This window comes from Arachis duranensis, chromosome 8 (genome assembly GCF_000817695.3).
Source record: "Arachis duranensis cultivar V14167 chromosome 8, aradu.V14167.gnm2.J7QH, whole genome shotgun sequence".
Classification (NCBI taxonomy): Eukaryota; Viridiplantae; Streptophyta; class Magnoliopsida; order Fabales; family Fabaceae; genus Arachis; species Arachis duranensis.
This window is the reverse complement of record NC_029779.3, coordinates 43535609-43551606: the sequence shown is the minus strand read 5'-3', so window position 1 is coordinate 43551606 and position 15998 is coordinate 43535609. Positions and strand designations below refer to the sequence as shown.

The following is a 15998-nucleotide window of genomic DNA, read 5'->3' as shown; positions in this document are numbered from 1 at the left end:
GCCATATGTTTTGTCTCAGGTCGAATTTTGCAATGAATTCAGCCCAATTAATCTTGAAAGATTCGACAGACCGAACATTTTATACAATGCCGGTTATTTTAGCATGTATTTTTTTATACCGAACATATCTTCTGAACTTATTCAGTATCTTCTTCAAAATATGCCATATGCATCATTGGTGGCGCGTATTTGAAAGCACATTTCTAATAGCACTAAACATGATCTTACATTGGTCTGTGATGACACCCTGTGACGCATTACTCATGCACTTAACCCATTGTGTGAAGACCCACTTAAAACTCAGGATTTTCTCATTCCCAAGCAAAGCACTGCCAAGCATGGTGGACTTCCCGTGATGGTTGACACTAATAAAAGATGCAAATGGTAGTCCATGCCTATAAGAAAAACAGCCACAAGTGAGAACTTGCGATAATTTCAAAACAGAAAAGCTTTCACAAAAGACACAATCAGACACATACTTGTTTCTCCTATATGTTGTATCAAATGACACCACATCTCCATAATATTCGTACAACGTCTTGCATCTTGCATTTACCCAGAGCGCACTCCTAAACGTGTTAGCATCGTCAACATCTACTGCATAAAAGAAATTTGGATTGGTCTCTTTCATTCGCAAGAAATAGCTCAACATTTCCTTAACATCCGCATTATTATCAGCATAGCGGACTTTGCTTGTGATGTAGTTCCTCACATCCTTCTTTGAGTAACTCAAGTTCGATGACCTACCAACCTTGTTGGCCAATGCGAGATAGGTCTTGTTGGGTCATATGCCAACCTCATCGTTGTCCTCAACCGCACACTTAGCATGCATGCTCAGTTCTCTGTACTCGTGGTAATAGATCGATTGCTTAGCAGAACAGGGGTGAGTATGCTTCAATTCTAATTTCGACACTATCCTATTATTCTTCTCCCTATCCAACATCACGCACATCCTTACTTTGCATCTCGTTGTTGTTATTTTCTTTATCCGAGCTACTGCCTTCACTCGAGACTCCTGATAACCTTCCTGATTGCAATGAATCAATTGGTTAATAGGGATCCTTAACTCCTTCAAAGTCTTGTCAAAATTTGTGTTTTTAATCTTAGTGACGAACCTAACATTCTTTGCATAGTTCGAATAGAATCCCTATGCCTACTGCAACGAATCAAACCGCAATCCTACATAGGGAATTTCCTTTAGAAGAATGCCACTATGATCTGGAAACTACAAATTCATCCAGAAAAAAATAACAATCAATGCCGTACGCACATAAAAATTGGACTCCAATATCTGATTTAGTGCTATCGTAACAATAAAATATAATTCATACCTCGTGACTCAACTGTGAATCATCATTTTCCAACACAATCATATATGTAGCTTCTTCCACCTGTAATAAAAAAATCTCTAATACAACTGAGTGAATCAAATAAAAAATACCAATTACTGCTTTTTGATCCAACATAATAAACAAAGACACATCCACTGGTTTATATAAAAATAAATCTACTACTATACTGTGGAAAATCAAATAATGCTCACAGTTAAATAATAACAAAATGAAAACATATTAAACAACTCATTAAATTGTTTATTTAAGTTAAAATGAAAACATTTGACCTTCAATTATCAATCGCAATTGTGAGAACTTATTCCCAAATTAACAATTGAAAGGAGCACCCAAAAGATAGAAATAGTATACAAACAGAAATATTTAATTTGGAAGCATTTACCCCTACACATTCAAAACTTGCGTACCTATTTTTGTTAAGTGAAACTCTTCCATAGTATATACATTTGAAAAAAAAAAAGCAAGCAAATTAAAGATAGTAGTAGTATCCAATTTGAAAAGAATAATGTGCATCAATGCATGCGCAGTGATAAATTGAAGCATAAATAATGCAAAATTATTAATTTAAGCACACAAATGTAATGTGAATCATATTGTTGTGGAGCCATCTATGCATATTCCATCAAGCTAATTAAGCAACTAGCAAGGCTCAAGCTGAAAATCATCCACTGGTTTACATAAAAAAAATTCACTATTATACTGCAAAAGATAAAAAAATGCACAAGATTATCACTATTGCTACCTACCAAGAAAAAAATTAGAACAAATTTGAAAGGAAACATGCAACTTGCATAAAAGAATTCCACCAAAAACAAATTATATATCATAGTTGGAAGATCAAGTATACATTAAAAATAATCTACACCAAGTATACTACTAGACCACCACTTACCTTGTCTCTACATTGACAATCATCACCACTCAAGCACGGGACAATGCTTTCTGTGCAATTAGAGTGATCATTCACATCATAGCAAGTGCCATTCAATCCTTCTTCAACCTTTGATGGTTCCATTGATGCAACACTACGGAAATGCTTACAGTGGCAACCGTAGCACCGTGTTCACGTCATTCTTGTTGGGCGGTCTATTCAGCGTTACGACGACGGCGCATGCATGACAACGACGACAATCGGAGTGTGGTTGGGATGCGATTGCAGTGTGTGGATTGAGTTTCTTCTTGACGGGACGGTGTGGTTGAGAAATGGAAGCGGGGACGGTGGCACGACAACGGCGCATGAATGACAACGGTGCAAGCACGATGACGGCGATAGTACATGCGGAGGGGTTGCGTACGATTGACGGGTCTAGGTTTGATTTAATATTTTCCGTAACGTGAATATGGAGTTATTGTTTTGGGCAATCCTTTTTTCAAATTCTTAATTAATGTTGATAATTAACCTATTATTTTTATTAACAAAATAGTTATTAATTATTGGTGTTACAACTTGGCTGATTATGAGTTGGTCTTTAATACTTTTCCTATTATTATTGAGGTATTAACTAAATGAATAACATTCAACAAGTAGTGTAACTAAGTTGCCAATACATACATTTAGAGTAAACATTAGGTGCAGTTGTTAAAAATTTTTTATCCTCTCAAACATTTTCTTATTTATAATCATTAGGCAAGGTTGTGTTGTGTTGTGTTGTACTCTTAAGGTCAAATTTAGAGATTTGATTGAGACATTAGAGTTATTGCTATCCAATATGATTTGATTTTCAACTTGTATTATTACTTATTAGTTTTTCCTGATTTGTTACGTAGGAATATTTCTACAAAAACAATTGGATTGGCAGAAAACCAAAAGATTAAGTTATAAACATAATAGCATATTGGGTTTGGCTCCATAACCTAGCTTATCATACAAATTTGGAATTTATTCCTTGAACTATGGGTCTTGAAAATTATTTGTGTTGCTTTGGTTTTTAATCAAATTCTTTGTTGATAGTGCAATGGATTTTAATTTATATGAGAATATAAAGTTGATAGTAGTTTATAGTTCAGAATTCAATGCATGTAGTCTATTGTTGTTTTGCCATTTTGATGAATTTAGAGTGGCTCCTTCTATTTAATCAACAAGCTATGCCAACTTTAACATTGAATATCCAACTATAATCAAACACCAAGTAGAAACATGATATTATGCATTATGATTTTTTATGGATAGTACTTTTATTCTTTATTTTTATTTTTCGCAAATGTTTGATTATTCATGTTTTAGATTGTCCCAACTATATGAATGTCATTTTTCTGTGGAATATTATGATGCATTTTATACCAATTATGCAAAGAGAGTTGGTTTTTCATGGAATAGAAGATCTATTAAGTGGGATCAAAATGAATAGATTACGTACTAAATCTTGGTATGGTCTATAACTGGTTATCGAAGATCAAAAATTGATTTGCTAAAGAAGACAAATCCAACTTCTGATAAAAACTATAAAGCTAGGATAATTGTGAAGAGGGATAAGAAGCTGGAGTATATGTTAACCTTTGTTAACACTCAGCATAACCATGATGTTAGTCTTAGCATGGCAAAGTCTATGAAAAAGAACAGGAAACTAAGTTTGCATGCCAAATGGATAGTTGATATCAATGATGAATCTAGTTTTACAATGAGAAATACCTATCAAAATTTTAGCAATTGTGAATGGTAATCATGACAAATTGATTTACATAAAAAGATCTCTGTAATCGTATAGTAACAAATGTCAGAGTCATACAAGAGGAGGGGATGCCCAATCATTAATGCAATATTTTCATAGGATGTAGCAGCAAAATCACAACTTCTTTTACGAAGTTAAATTGGAAGAGCAACATTGCGTAGAGCATGCTTTTTGGGCCAATGCTAGAAGTCATAATGTTTATGAGTACTTTGCCAACTTTGTGAGCTTTGATACAACGTACCAAATAAATAGGTAAACACCACAATTATATATTTTAAGTTAATTATATCTACTCTTATTTTTGCATGTGTGTGATGTATAGAGATAGGCAAAATAAAATGCATTTGATGCTACTATGCATCTTATAATGAGTTTGATTATTTGATTGGTTGAGTTTTATTAAAGTATGATTATCATGAGGTTAAAACTTTGATTTGGGTTTTTGAGTTTGATTGCTACTTTGGCAACTATAATTGGATTCCTAATTTTGATTATAGGTATGATATGCTTTTTGTCTCATTTCTTGGGGTTAACTACCGTGGCAAACCAGTGCTACTTGGTTGCGCTCTTCTTTCATGCGAAGAAGAGAGCTCATTTGTTTGGTTATTTTATAGTTGGATGCGATGTATGGGCGGCAAGCCGCCTATTGACATATTGACGGATCAATGCAAAGCTATGCAAAATGCCATTGAAAAATTTTTGGCGATGACACATCATTGATGGTGTATTTGGCATATCATAAAAAAAATTTGGAGCATAAAAGCAATTTAAAAAGATTACTGGTGAGATAAGACATATTATGTGGGAGTCTAGGTCTAATAAAGCATTTGAAAGCTCTTAGAATGCTTTTCTCAATAGATCCAATTCGCATGATAAAAATTGGTTACCAAGTACATTATGAATTTGATTGTTTTATATCTAATGTTTGATTATTTATCAATTATTAATCATAGGCCTTATAAATTTAATTATACACATTTTATGTTTTTAATTTTGTACGAAGAACGTGACAAGTGGGTCTCTGTTTTTCTCAACAAGTTTTCGATAGGCACGAGTTGTACTCAAAGGAGTGAAAGCATGCATGCATTTATGAACGGCTACCTAACTTCAGAGCAATTTGCAATAATTTGTACTGTAATATGACAATTGTCTTTCAAATAAAGTCCAAAAGGGATATAAATTGGATAATGCTACATTCAATATCATTATCCATTGTGTTACTGTCTCTCCAATTGAGAAACAATTTCAAATAAAATATACTCATGGCATGTTTAATGACCTTCAAAAGAAGTTTAGGGCAATGATTAATTACATTATAACAAAAGATCATGAAGAGGGTTATATTTTCACTTACAAGATTATAAAAGAGATTGAGCTTAATGACAAGATATTTGGTTTTATGTATGAGGTGCTATTTGATTCCTCAACTTCAAATGTTTGTTGCCAATGCCATCTTTTTGAGTCAAAGAAAATCTTATGCCGCCATAGTCTTTTTGTCATTGGTCTTGAAAGAGTGAAGAAATTGCCAAACAAGTACATTCATGATCGGTGGAAGAAAACTTTATAGCGTAAGCACAATAGTATAAAGTGTAGCTATGATCATTTAGAGCCCGCAAAGAAACAATATGATGACATGTGCAAACAATTTTATAACATTGCCGAAGTAGCTGCTGCATCTAAGGAGTTCACCAAAATCGTACATCGTGTACTTAACTTGAATTGGGTTATGTTGTTGGAACCAAATGCCTCTATAATAAATAATATATATGATCAACATTCAAATGAGGTAGATGAAAATGCAAAATGGTTTGGAGATCCACAAGCCCCAACAAGTATCACAAAAATGTTGAAAGCTTAAGAAGAAGCTTCAATCTACTATAGAAACAATTGTTAAACAAGATAGGAAGAAGAAGTTTCATATTGCTAACACCAAGAACCATAGTAAGAATGTGAAAGAGAAAAAAGAGACAAGTTCAGTATTTGATTGATATTATTATTATTACTAAAATGTTTGATTATCACGTTATTGATTTTTATGTTTTTTTTAGCCAACCTTGGAGTTACCTTCGGAGTTGAACATGAGCTCTAACTAATCAAACACAACCAACTTTAAAGATAATTTTTTTAATTTAAGGGAATGTGTTGCAATAGGGAGTATCAAGGACAATCAACTGAATTTATATCCCTTTAAACTCAATGTAACAAAGCTATTATTGATCAAAATTCGAAGCATGGTATGAATATTTTTTTTTCTATTTGATTGTTATTCATCATCTATCTATTTAATTTGTTTGTTCTAAAGTTTGTTTTTCTATTATTTATGTAGGACATATGGTGCTAGTTTGGATTGGCTTTTTTATTGAAAAAGCTTTTTTTAACTAAAGTAATTTTATCCAATTTAAAACCTATTTGGATACATCTTTAAAAAAGAGTACTTTTATTAAAAAAAAAGCAAATTATTTGCTTTTTCTAAAAGCTAGAAATACCTTGTTTTTGAAAAAAGCAAAAGCAAAAGATATTTTTAATACTTAAAAACTCTTTTTAAAAAGTCTATCCAAATGTGAAATAATTTTTATCTGTTAAAAAGAATTTTTTTATAAAAAAGATAAAAAAATACTATTTTCAAAAATCAATCCAAACTAATCCATCATCTACCATAGATAATATAGCACAACACAAAGATAATTGCATTCTTAGTTACTTAATTACTAAATAATTGTGGGTATTTAGTTGATATGTTATTGCTTCTTTAGGATATTATTAAATTTTATTTTATTTAGACTGAAAATAATAGAACACCAATGTTTGAGTTAAGTACAATTAGGTTATATGTTAACTTTTTCTATAATCCCAAGTGTGGATTTATGGTTCTAGTTTTTAGATATTTACTCTTTGAAACTTTAATTATGTAAATTTTTCATTTATCTTTATACTATAATTAGATTATAATCAAACAGACTCTAATTTATATTACAAAATCTAGTTATAATCAAACACATTCAACAAGGTAATAATCAAACTTATATTACTCCAACTCTAAAGAGCTTTCTTGTACTGTGCCTCTTGTAAACTTTGAGTATAAATAAATAATCATAAAATTACTCGTATGTTGTTGTATTAATCAAAGTCAAATATCTAAATCATGTTTTAACTTCATGATATTATCAGACTATAATCAAACATGCTGCAAAATTCATATTACAAAATTCGAGTATAATCAAACTTAGTATAATATGTATAGTAGCAACAAATAAGAGTATTCCTACTATTGAACACTCATTTGGATTACAATGTCAAGATAATCTCTAAAATATGATACAGTGAATTATGTAAACAATTATTTTTTTTTGACAAGTTAATTTTTCTCGAATTTTCGTTCCTTGGTCTCTAGTTATTTTCTCTAAGGATGCCATCCCGACATTCACATATGGATAGTAACTTGGAAAGCTCCTAATTTCTTGTCTTTGTGTTTTTGCTTCATTGGGTGTATTCAAATCTTTCTTTTTTCTTTCTTCCGTTTCTATCACCACTCTTTGGGGCTTCCTTCTACTTATTTTCTTTTTGTTTCCAACCTTTCCTTTTTCCACGGATTTCATCATCATTGGCCAACTCTAAAATCTCAATCCGATGACTATTTTGTAGGCTTAGAAGTAATTGGATGATGGTATTTTTTTTCAATGTGTTGCAACCATCCTATTATTATTATATAACAATCCATGTTATCCAAATCAAACCATACACATATATTTAAAAGAATAGAAAAATAACATATATTTTGATTTTATTTGATTATATATACATAATCAAACTATTACTTACATTAGTCTCATTGTAGTATTATTTTAGATGGCTCCTATGGTGCCATTGATTTCATCCCAAACTAATTGTTTTCTATTGTAGGACATTGAAATCTGAAAACAGTGACATAATCATATTGCTCTAATTTATTAGGTTGAAAAAAGGCAAAGTAAAATAGTCTTCTTCACTATATATACTATGACTGACTAATTAATTCAATTTTTTCTATTTCTCTTTATTAAATACTCCAATTTAACTATTTCATATTCATTTATTTATATACTTTACATTTCTAGACTCTAATATATATCTCACAATTATACATATTTGGTTGATTAGGCAAGTCCACATAATTGTTAGGCTCGAGAAAATTTGAGAATTTTCAAGATCTGTAATTGCTAATATGTCGTCGAGATAACTTACCTATTAAAAAAGTAATAAAATCGTTAAACTTAAATGATGATCAATAATCAAACTCATTAAACATAATAATCAAACCTAGCATAACATGTACAATAACAGCAAACAAGAATATTCCTACTATCAACTAAGATGCAAATGAACAATTTGAGCAAACAAGATACTAACATCAACATCAATAAATAATAGTAACTGTTCCGGGGCTTACCTAGAACCGGACGGTGGTTGGGCTTGTCTGAGGCCCAAGCGCTGGAGGAGTGTGGTCTCCGACTTGGTTTACGTCTGGGAGCCGCCTCCGAGTTGTGTGTTCCAAGAGATGGGGGGTGGTACCTGCAAAGACACTCCGATGCCTAAGTCAGCATGGGGTTAAACAGGTTTAGAATGTATTGGAACTTGGTTATACCTGAGGAGTGTCAGGGTATTTATAGTGGTGATCCAATAACCACCGTTGGAGTAATGCCACCTTTTTAGGTGGATAACCGTCCCTTTATCTAGGGATTGTTGGGATATGGCTTCTAGAAGTGGTTAGAGAGATTTTAGGGGCAGTTACTTATTTGAATAAGTGTTATCTGCCAGCTATCTCTTGAACCCGACTTCTTTGGAAAGAAGTCTGTGTTGAGTCCGACCTCTTTTGAAGAGGTCGGTGAATAACGAAGGCCAATCTTTGGATTGGACTTTTTGGCGTATTTGGACCTGGGCCATAGCGTTGGGTCAGGGTAGGAACAGTAACAATAATTGTAAGGTTATGAGTTGAATATGAGAAAATGCATATATAATAAGTAGAAGTAGATAAATTAAAGCAACACTTTATTTTCATTAGATCAAAGTGGACTTGTGAAAGAGACTGATACAAAAGAAAAAAAGAAAACTAGAGCTGTCAAAGTGGACAATAAAAAGAACTTGAGACAATAATTTATCAAGGTAAAATACTAAATTGGCCACCTATGTTTGGACGTAATTCTGTTTTGGTCTTTAAAATTTAAAGTATCTTGAATCCAAAAAAGTTTCATTTAGTTCTAATGTAGTCCCACTATGAGGTCAAAGTTAAATAATTAATGAAATGTCCTACATGACAATAGTACAAAAAAAAGATCGATAATCCCGAGAACAAGTACAAGCTCTAGAGGCACAAAATCAACCATAAATGCATCAATATATTTATTTATTATTTTTCTTACAATTTAAATGAAATATTTTTTATAAAACTAAGGAGAATGATAAATAAATGTATTGATGCATCCACGGTTGATTTTGTGTCTCTGGAGCTTGTACTTGTTCTCTAAATTATTGACCTTATTCTTGTACTGGTGTCATGTAAGATATTCCGTTAATATTTAACTTTGACCTCAGAGTGGGATTACATTGAAGCTAAATGAAACTTTTTTTGGATTCAAATAGAACACTTTAAACCTTAAAAACCTAAACAAAATTACACCCAAATGTAGAGGACCAATTTAGTACTTTATCCTTTTTTATTTTATAATAGAAAAAAAATCCTTTATGCTAAAAAACAAGACTTATAAAAGAAAAACAAATGTAAATAGAATTAGAAAGAGGTAAACGGTAATCAAAATATTCTGGTGGTGCTGACAAAATTGTACTTGACTTTTGTTATTGATAAAATTGTCTCTAAAAAAATTTAAAATTTGGCAAAATCACCTAATAGTAAAAGAATGATGTCACAGTGAACAAAAAGCGCTGATGTGGCCGTCGGAAGAGAGTTTTGATTCTTCTTCTTCAACACGCTGATGCGTCTCCTTCCGCCATGGCAGTTGAAGAAGAAGAGCGCCATAGCACGTCGCTGTGTTCTTCATGTTCGCCACTTGTTCTTCTTCAACATGCCGTTGTGTTCCTTTTTGCATTCCCTTCCGCCAGACCGCCATGGCAGCATCTCGACGCGTTCTTGTATTTGCTGCTTCTTCTTCTTCAACACGCCGTTGCGTTCCTTCCGCATCCTCTCCGTTATGGTAGCACCTCACCGTTGTGTCTCCTTCCGCTATGTCAAAGAAGAAGGCGACCGAAAACGTTGTCGGAGTTCTTTGTCATTATCAGAGTTCTTTTTCAACGATTATATCAGCATTTTTCATTCATCGTGACGTCATCCTTTTATGGTTCGGTAATTTTGTCAAATTTTAAAATATTTCAAGAAGTATTTTATCAATAACAAAAATAAGATATCATTTTACCAACACTTAATCTGCATGCTCAATTAAATAAATAATACATCATCATCACGCATGTTTAACGGACAAGCATGTCACGCTTCATAAATCGTAAGAACTAAGAAGCGCTACTAAGAAAATTCACGTGCGCCCCTATGGACTTTTCTCCCATACTTCGGATTTTGGTATTGGGACTTTTTCTCGCTTATTTTTAGCGCTGTAGTTGGTGCCCTTTGCTGGCACTGTAAGGACAAAATAAAATACCTTACCCTATTAAATGGTCTCTCTAAATATATTTTTTTATTTTTCCTTTTTAGCAATTCTAAAATCGTGTTCTGATGAAAATTTATTCCCCCTTTTCCCCACAAATACAAAGCAGCCCAGAGCCTAAGAAATAAGAAGTTAAGATTATCAAGTTATAATTGCGATTAATTTCAATAGTAATAATAATATAACAACTAGCGCAAATTTTATAATCGGCACCCACCACCAAGGCCTTTCAATTTGCCAATTTGATATTGACTTCTCCATTTATTTTTTCTGAAATCAAGTCCCATAACTTACACGTGTCGACACCCTATAGGTTCACAAAACCCAGAAAAGGTTAACGTCACATCAAGAACAAAATATCGCACGCACGATATCTCGGGAGAGGACTCAACTCATTTGGACCCGCTCACATCACTTATCTCGCAAAATCGCGTCTCTCAATTTCTCGATATAATCGTCACATATCAAATCAAGTGGGTCCAGCTAACTTTCTATCATCATCACCGCTCTCGAAAATTCCAACTTCAAAGTACAAACGCCAAATGACAACTATATCCTCGCACCCCCGTCAAATTTACTTCGCATTCCCAGAATCCGATCCTCTCAATCCTCAATCTCGTTCCCCGAATTCAGAACATTTAATAAAACAATCGAGAATAAAAACCCAAAAAAAAGAGAAAAATCAAGCACATGATAATCACAATCACAATAATTATAAATTTCCAATCCAAGCTATTGAAAAAAAAACATAAAATATAATTTAAAAAATAAAAATGATCAAAGCTTGATCTAACACAGAAGATCACAGAGAAAGGCTTCATCCTCTCCGGTTTAACAAACCACTCAGCATAAAACCCACTTGCGCTGAGTTTTTGTATTTTTTTTTCCTCTGAGAAAGAGAAACACGAATAATTAATCTAGCCACGCGAACACGAAACGACGATCGACGCCTGCGTTTCGTGATGTTGTCTTTTCCAATTTTCTCCTTAGCGATCTCTTCCGTCGATTTCGTGGAAACGAGGGGCAATTCGGGAAATTCCATCAGACCTTAACGATCTTCGCGGCTTTAACCACCGGATTCTCTCTAGCGATGGCTTCCCTTCCCGCGGCTTTGTAATCGTAGGTGCAGTCATGGCGATCTGAGTACCGGTGCTCTGCGCAGAAAAGCTCTCCGCACCGGCACCGGAATCCGGTGAGACCAACTCTCCTACGGCAACCGGAGCACCGATTCACGACACGCTTCGCCTCGGACGACGTCGTTTCACCCCGATCCATTCCCGAATTAGCCTCTCGCGGATTCTCCTCGTCGTTCGACGGGTGAGATCTCTTCGGCGAACGCGTTGACGTGGCAGATCTGGCTGTTGCGGTGGCTTTCTCATCGGAGAATCTAGAAGGCTGCTGCGAGATCGGTGTTGTTGTTGTAGTAGTTGTGGTAGCGGCGGCGGCGGCGGCGGTGGTGGTGGCGTTGAAGCAGTTCTGGCACATGTTGTTCGTGGCTGGGTTACCTGTTAAGCCACAATTATTGACGCAAGGGGTAATGGTTTCTGGAACCTTGAACTCCGTTTCTTCTTTCTCTGTTTTCTGAGCCATATTTTTTTCTTCTCTCTTTTGTTTTGGTTCGTGTTATGAGCTTATGGCCCTTTGGAGTTGAAGAAAGAAGAAAAAGAGGGGAAAGAAAAAGAAGGTTTGGTTTGTGTTTTGTTTTTAACGTTTGGGAGTTGCGAAGAGAAAACGGAAAAGTGGGGGAAATGGAGGAATTGGGGGTTGTTGAGAGGTTGGAGGATGAAGAAGAGATTGGGAAGAAAGAGAAAAAGCGGAATGGGTGGATTTGTAAGGAGATGGGGTTGTGAGGTTGGTAATGGAAATAGAATATGGACCTCAGAGAGACGCGTATCAAACATTTGCATCTCAATCTCGAAATTACTCATTTGCCCATACCCCTTTTTGAATTCTTTATTTTGTTTTTGTAATTTGTGTTGCCTTTTTTCTTTCTTTACTTTTCTTGTCCCCACTCCCCACCACCTCCACTGGCTTCTTGTTGCCTTCTTCTTTCTCTTTTGACGTGTTCGTCTCATTATTTTACTTTATTTATTGTTGTAGCCTTGCCCTTTCAATTACTAATGTTGGGGGAGATGCTCTTCAACTTGAGTTTGTAAGAACCAACAAGGGCAAATTAATAATTATCAGCTGATATTATATTATAGTAAAAATTTAAGTGCAAATTCACGTAAAATTAATAGATAAAAATAGTTAAATAATTTAAATAATTTAACTAAATTTTTATTTAACAATTTTTAATTATCAATTTTACATCACGTTGACTATATTTAAATTTTTACTTTATATTATATATGATGGGTACGATTTTCTTTCATTTTAATATTCAAAGAAAATCATTTGTGTTGTGTTCATAAAGAGCCATTATCTTTTTAAAAAAAAAATAATGTGTTAAAAATAAGTAATATTTTGTGTAAATAAAAGAATATTGTATTATATAATCTCAAAGGACATTGTCGTAATTTAACGACACAACTATTATAAATATAGTTATTTAGTAAAGTTTACCTTGGGTTCCATGAACAGATTTTGAGAGTCATCGGCTGATGAATGATCAGTTATATAACTTAAATATTCTTATAATATTCATATCTAATGATGCCTTTTGCGCATGTTATTCTTGTTTAAAATAACCATAATTCTGTTTAGGCGCTTCGGATATTTGTTCGTTAGGAAGCAACAATTAATTCTTAATTTTGGATTTACCTTTTTGTGGATAAAAAATTGGATATAAACTCGATTATATACATATTGTTTTTAAAATATTGAACAATTACAAGGCACGGTACAAGAATTTTCTTCTTCTTCTTCTTCTTATTATTATTATTTATAGTAGAAAGAAAATACAAATACAAGGCACGGTACAAGAATTTTCTTAGATGATTGGGGCAAACCGAACCAATAGATTTTTCGAAGAAACGGTGGTGTGTATAGTTGTGTTATTTGTTAACATTGAGTAGCACTTTTTTCCCCTTTCATTTTTAAATTTTTGTTGCCTTGGAGTAACGTGATCGCTTGACGATGGGAACAATGTTGGTGAGGAACAAGGAAACCTAGCTAACTTCACATCAAAGTGATCCTGTTACTTGCAGGTTGGCAATGGCGGCAAATTGGCAATCATACACAAATTTAATATTTTGTTTATCTATTATCTCACTCATCTTTCGTAACCCAATGCAATTTTAGGTAGAGAGCCCTATTTTGGGCACGAGATCTGGACCAAAAGTTATAATATTCCTCATTATTATTAATCATCAATATTTTTTACTAGCTAACCGATTATTTTTCAGGAAAATATGCTATTTGCATTTTGTTTTAAAAAAAAGTTAATATTTGTACCACGTAATCCTATAAATTGCCCATCACAACCACCGTTTATATGATTTGTTATTTCTCTAATTTTATATAAACAATAGGACGGGAACATCGAAACAAAATCACAACTATGTAATCACTACTCTAGCATGGGTTGTTCCAACAAGGGATAGTGATATCAATAAATGTGTTATTGGCGTATTGCTACTCATATTTGTCTCATAAATTGGGTTAACAACTAACAGGTATCTCTTTATTGACTTATTGTTAGATGAAATATAATAATTATTTCATATATATGCCATAATTTTATTAAATAATAAGGGAATAAATTAAAATTGACATGGACATGGATAGAATACAAAATGATTGCATAATAACCCAAATTAATTAATGTTTTAGTCAGACAATTAAAGTTAAATAATCTATAAACATTTAGCACAATTTAATGGTAAAAAAAGGTTGAATTATTAATATAGAAATCATATCGATTTAATAGAAAATGATATTTGCATATTTAAATAGATACATGTTTTAATTTTGTACATTAAATTTACAACCATTAATTAAACGGTATATTTTTATTCACTTTTATTTATTTTATCTTTTTACTTCTAATTTAAGATAATATTTCAAATAAATAAACAAATTAATTAATAAGAGTATTGATGAAGATCATAATGTAACAAATCATAAAAATTGAATTGTCTCAGACTTATTTTAAATATTATATTCATTCAATATTTACTTGTGTTTTAGTTACTATCAATTTATTTATTAAAAAATGTAAAAAATTTGTTTATAATTTTTACCATATTTAAATTTTGATTTTTGAAGATTGTATATTTTTTTTTAGTTAAATTGTCTAGATAACAATAAAAAAAGCAATCAACTATTTCTTTTATTTATTTATTTATTTATTTTTTTGCTAAAATATTCGTCAAATTTAAAAGTGTTGCTTTAGTATATATTATTATAAACATTAAAAAAATTAATTTGACATTAAAATGAATGAAGTCTCATAGATAAGTGTGTCATAGATAACATGTGGGTTCTCAATTTGGTATACAATTGGCTTGGCTGGTTGCAGGTGCTACTAGCCCACTATCCGTTATGCAAACTTTTTTCCTTTCTCCTTTTGTTTATTTATCATTATTGATTTATTGTTAATGTTGATAAGTAAAACCGCCCCAAGTTGAAAGTGGACGATGAGAGCGGGGCAAAACGGGAAATTCAGAGGGTAAAAAATTGGTGGAAGGAGCCGCCCAATCTGACCATGGTAGGTCGGTAGCTGCTCTCGTTTTCTCAGAGGTCATTTTCGTCAGCTCATGGTGACTGACACGTGTGCTTCCCACGCTTCAAGCACCTCCTCGCACAACTTGACCCTTTCGCATGGGGCCCACCCTATATGATTGTGATGGCAGTATATATAACCCTTTTTCTTTGTCTTATTATTCGTTTTTCTTCAAAATATTCCTTTTATTATTAGGTGCTTAATTGGAAATTGGTTCGTCCCAACACTGGTACTATTTCCTTTCCTACATGTTAATTTTTAAGATCAAATATATGAGTCGCGTCAAAAAAGAAAAAATAAAATCTACTACTATAGGGATTAAAGGTGAGTTTATTTAAACTATTATTATGTCTAAACAATTGGAAGTTTAACGTTATCATAACATAGGTTTAATTCGGCAAGAATGGGATAGATTTGTTGTGGGAAAAATATTTTTTAAAGTGACCGTATTAGAAAAGTAGTAAAATAATATTTTAATTATGTTTAAATTTATAATATTTATTATTTATGAATTTTATTATTTTAATTTGATGGTAATTAATTGTATATTTTTTTTAAATAACAATATAATTTTAGAAGAGTCACATCTTTTATTGTGATATAAACTTCATTTAGTGACTTGGGATTTTTTTTTTTTATAAAATGAATGGCTCAGTTCTTT

At 32.6% G+C, this 15998-nt stretch overlaps 1 protein-coding gene across 1 annotated transcript; it reads right to left on the bottom strand.

The window, feature by feature from the left end:
* Nucleotides 1-11365: 11365 nt before the first annotated feature.
* On the bottom strand, nucleotides 11366-12529 carry LOC107463072 (zinc finger A20 and AN1 domain-containing stress-associated protein 5). Its single transcript, XM_016081801.3, has one exon. It carries the CDS (start codon nucleotides 12259-12261, stop codon nucleotides 11713-11715), a length of 549 nt encoding a protein of 182 aa, XP_015937287.1. The 5' UTR covers nucleotides 12262-12529; the 3' UTR covers nucleotides 11366-11712.
* Nucleotides 12530-15998: the final 3469 nt, after the last annotated feature.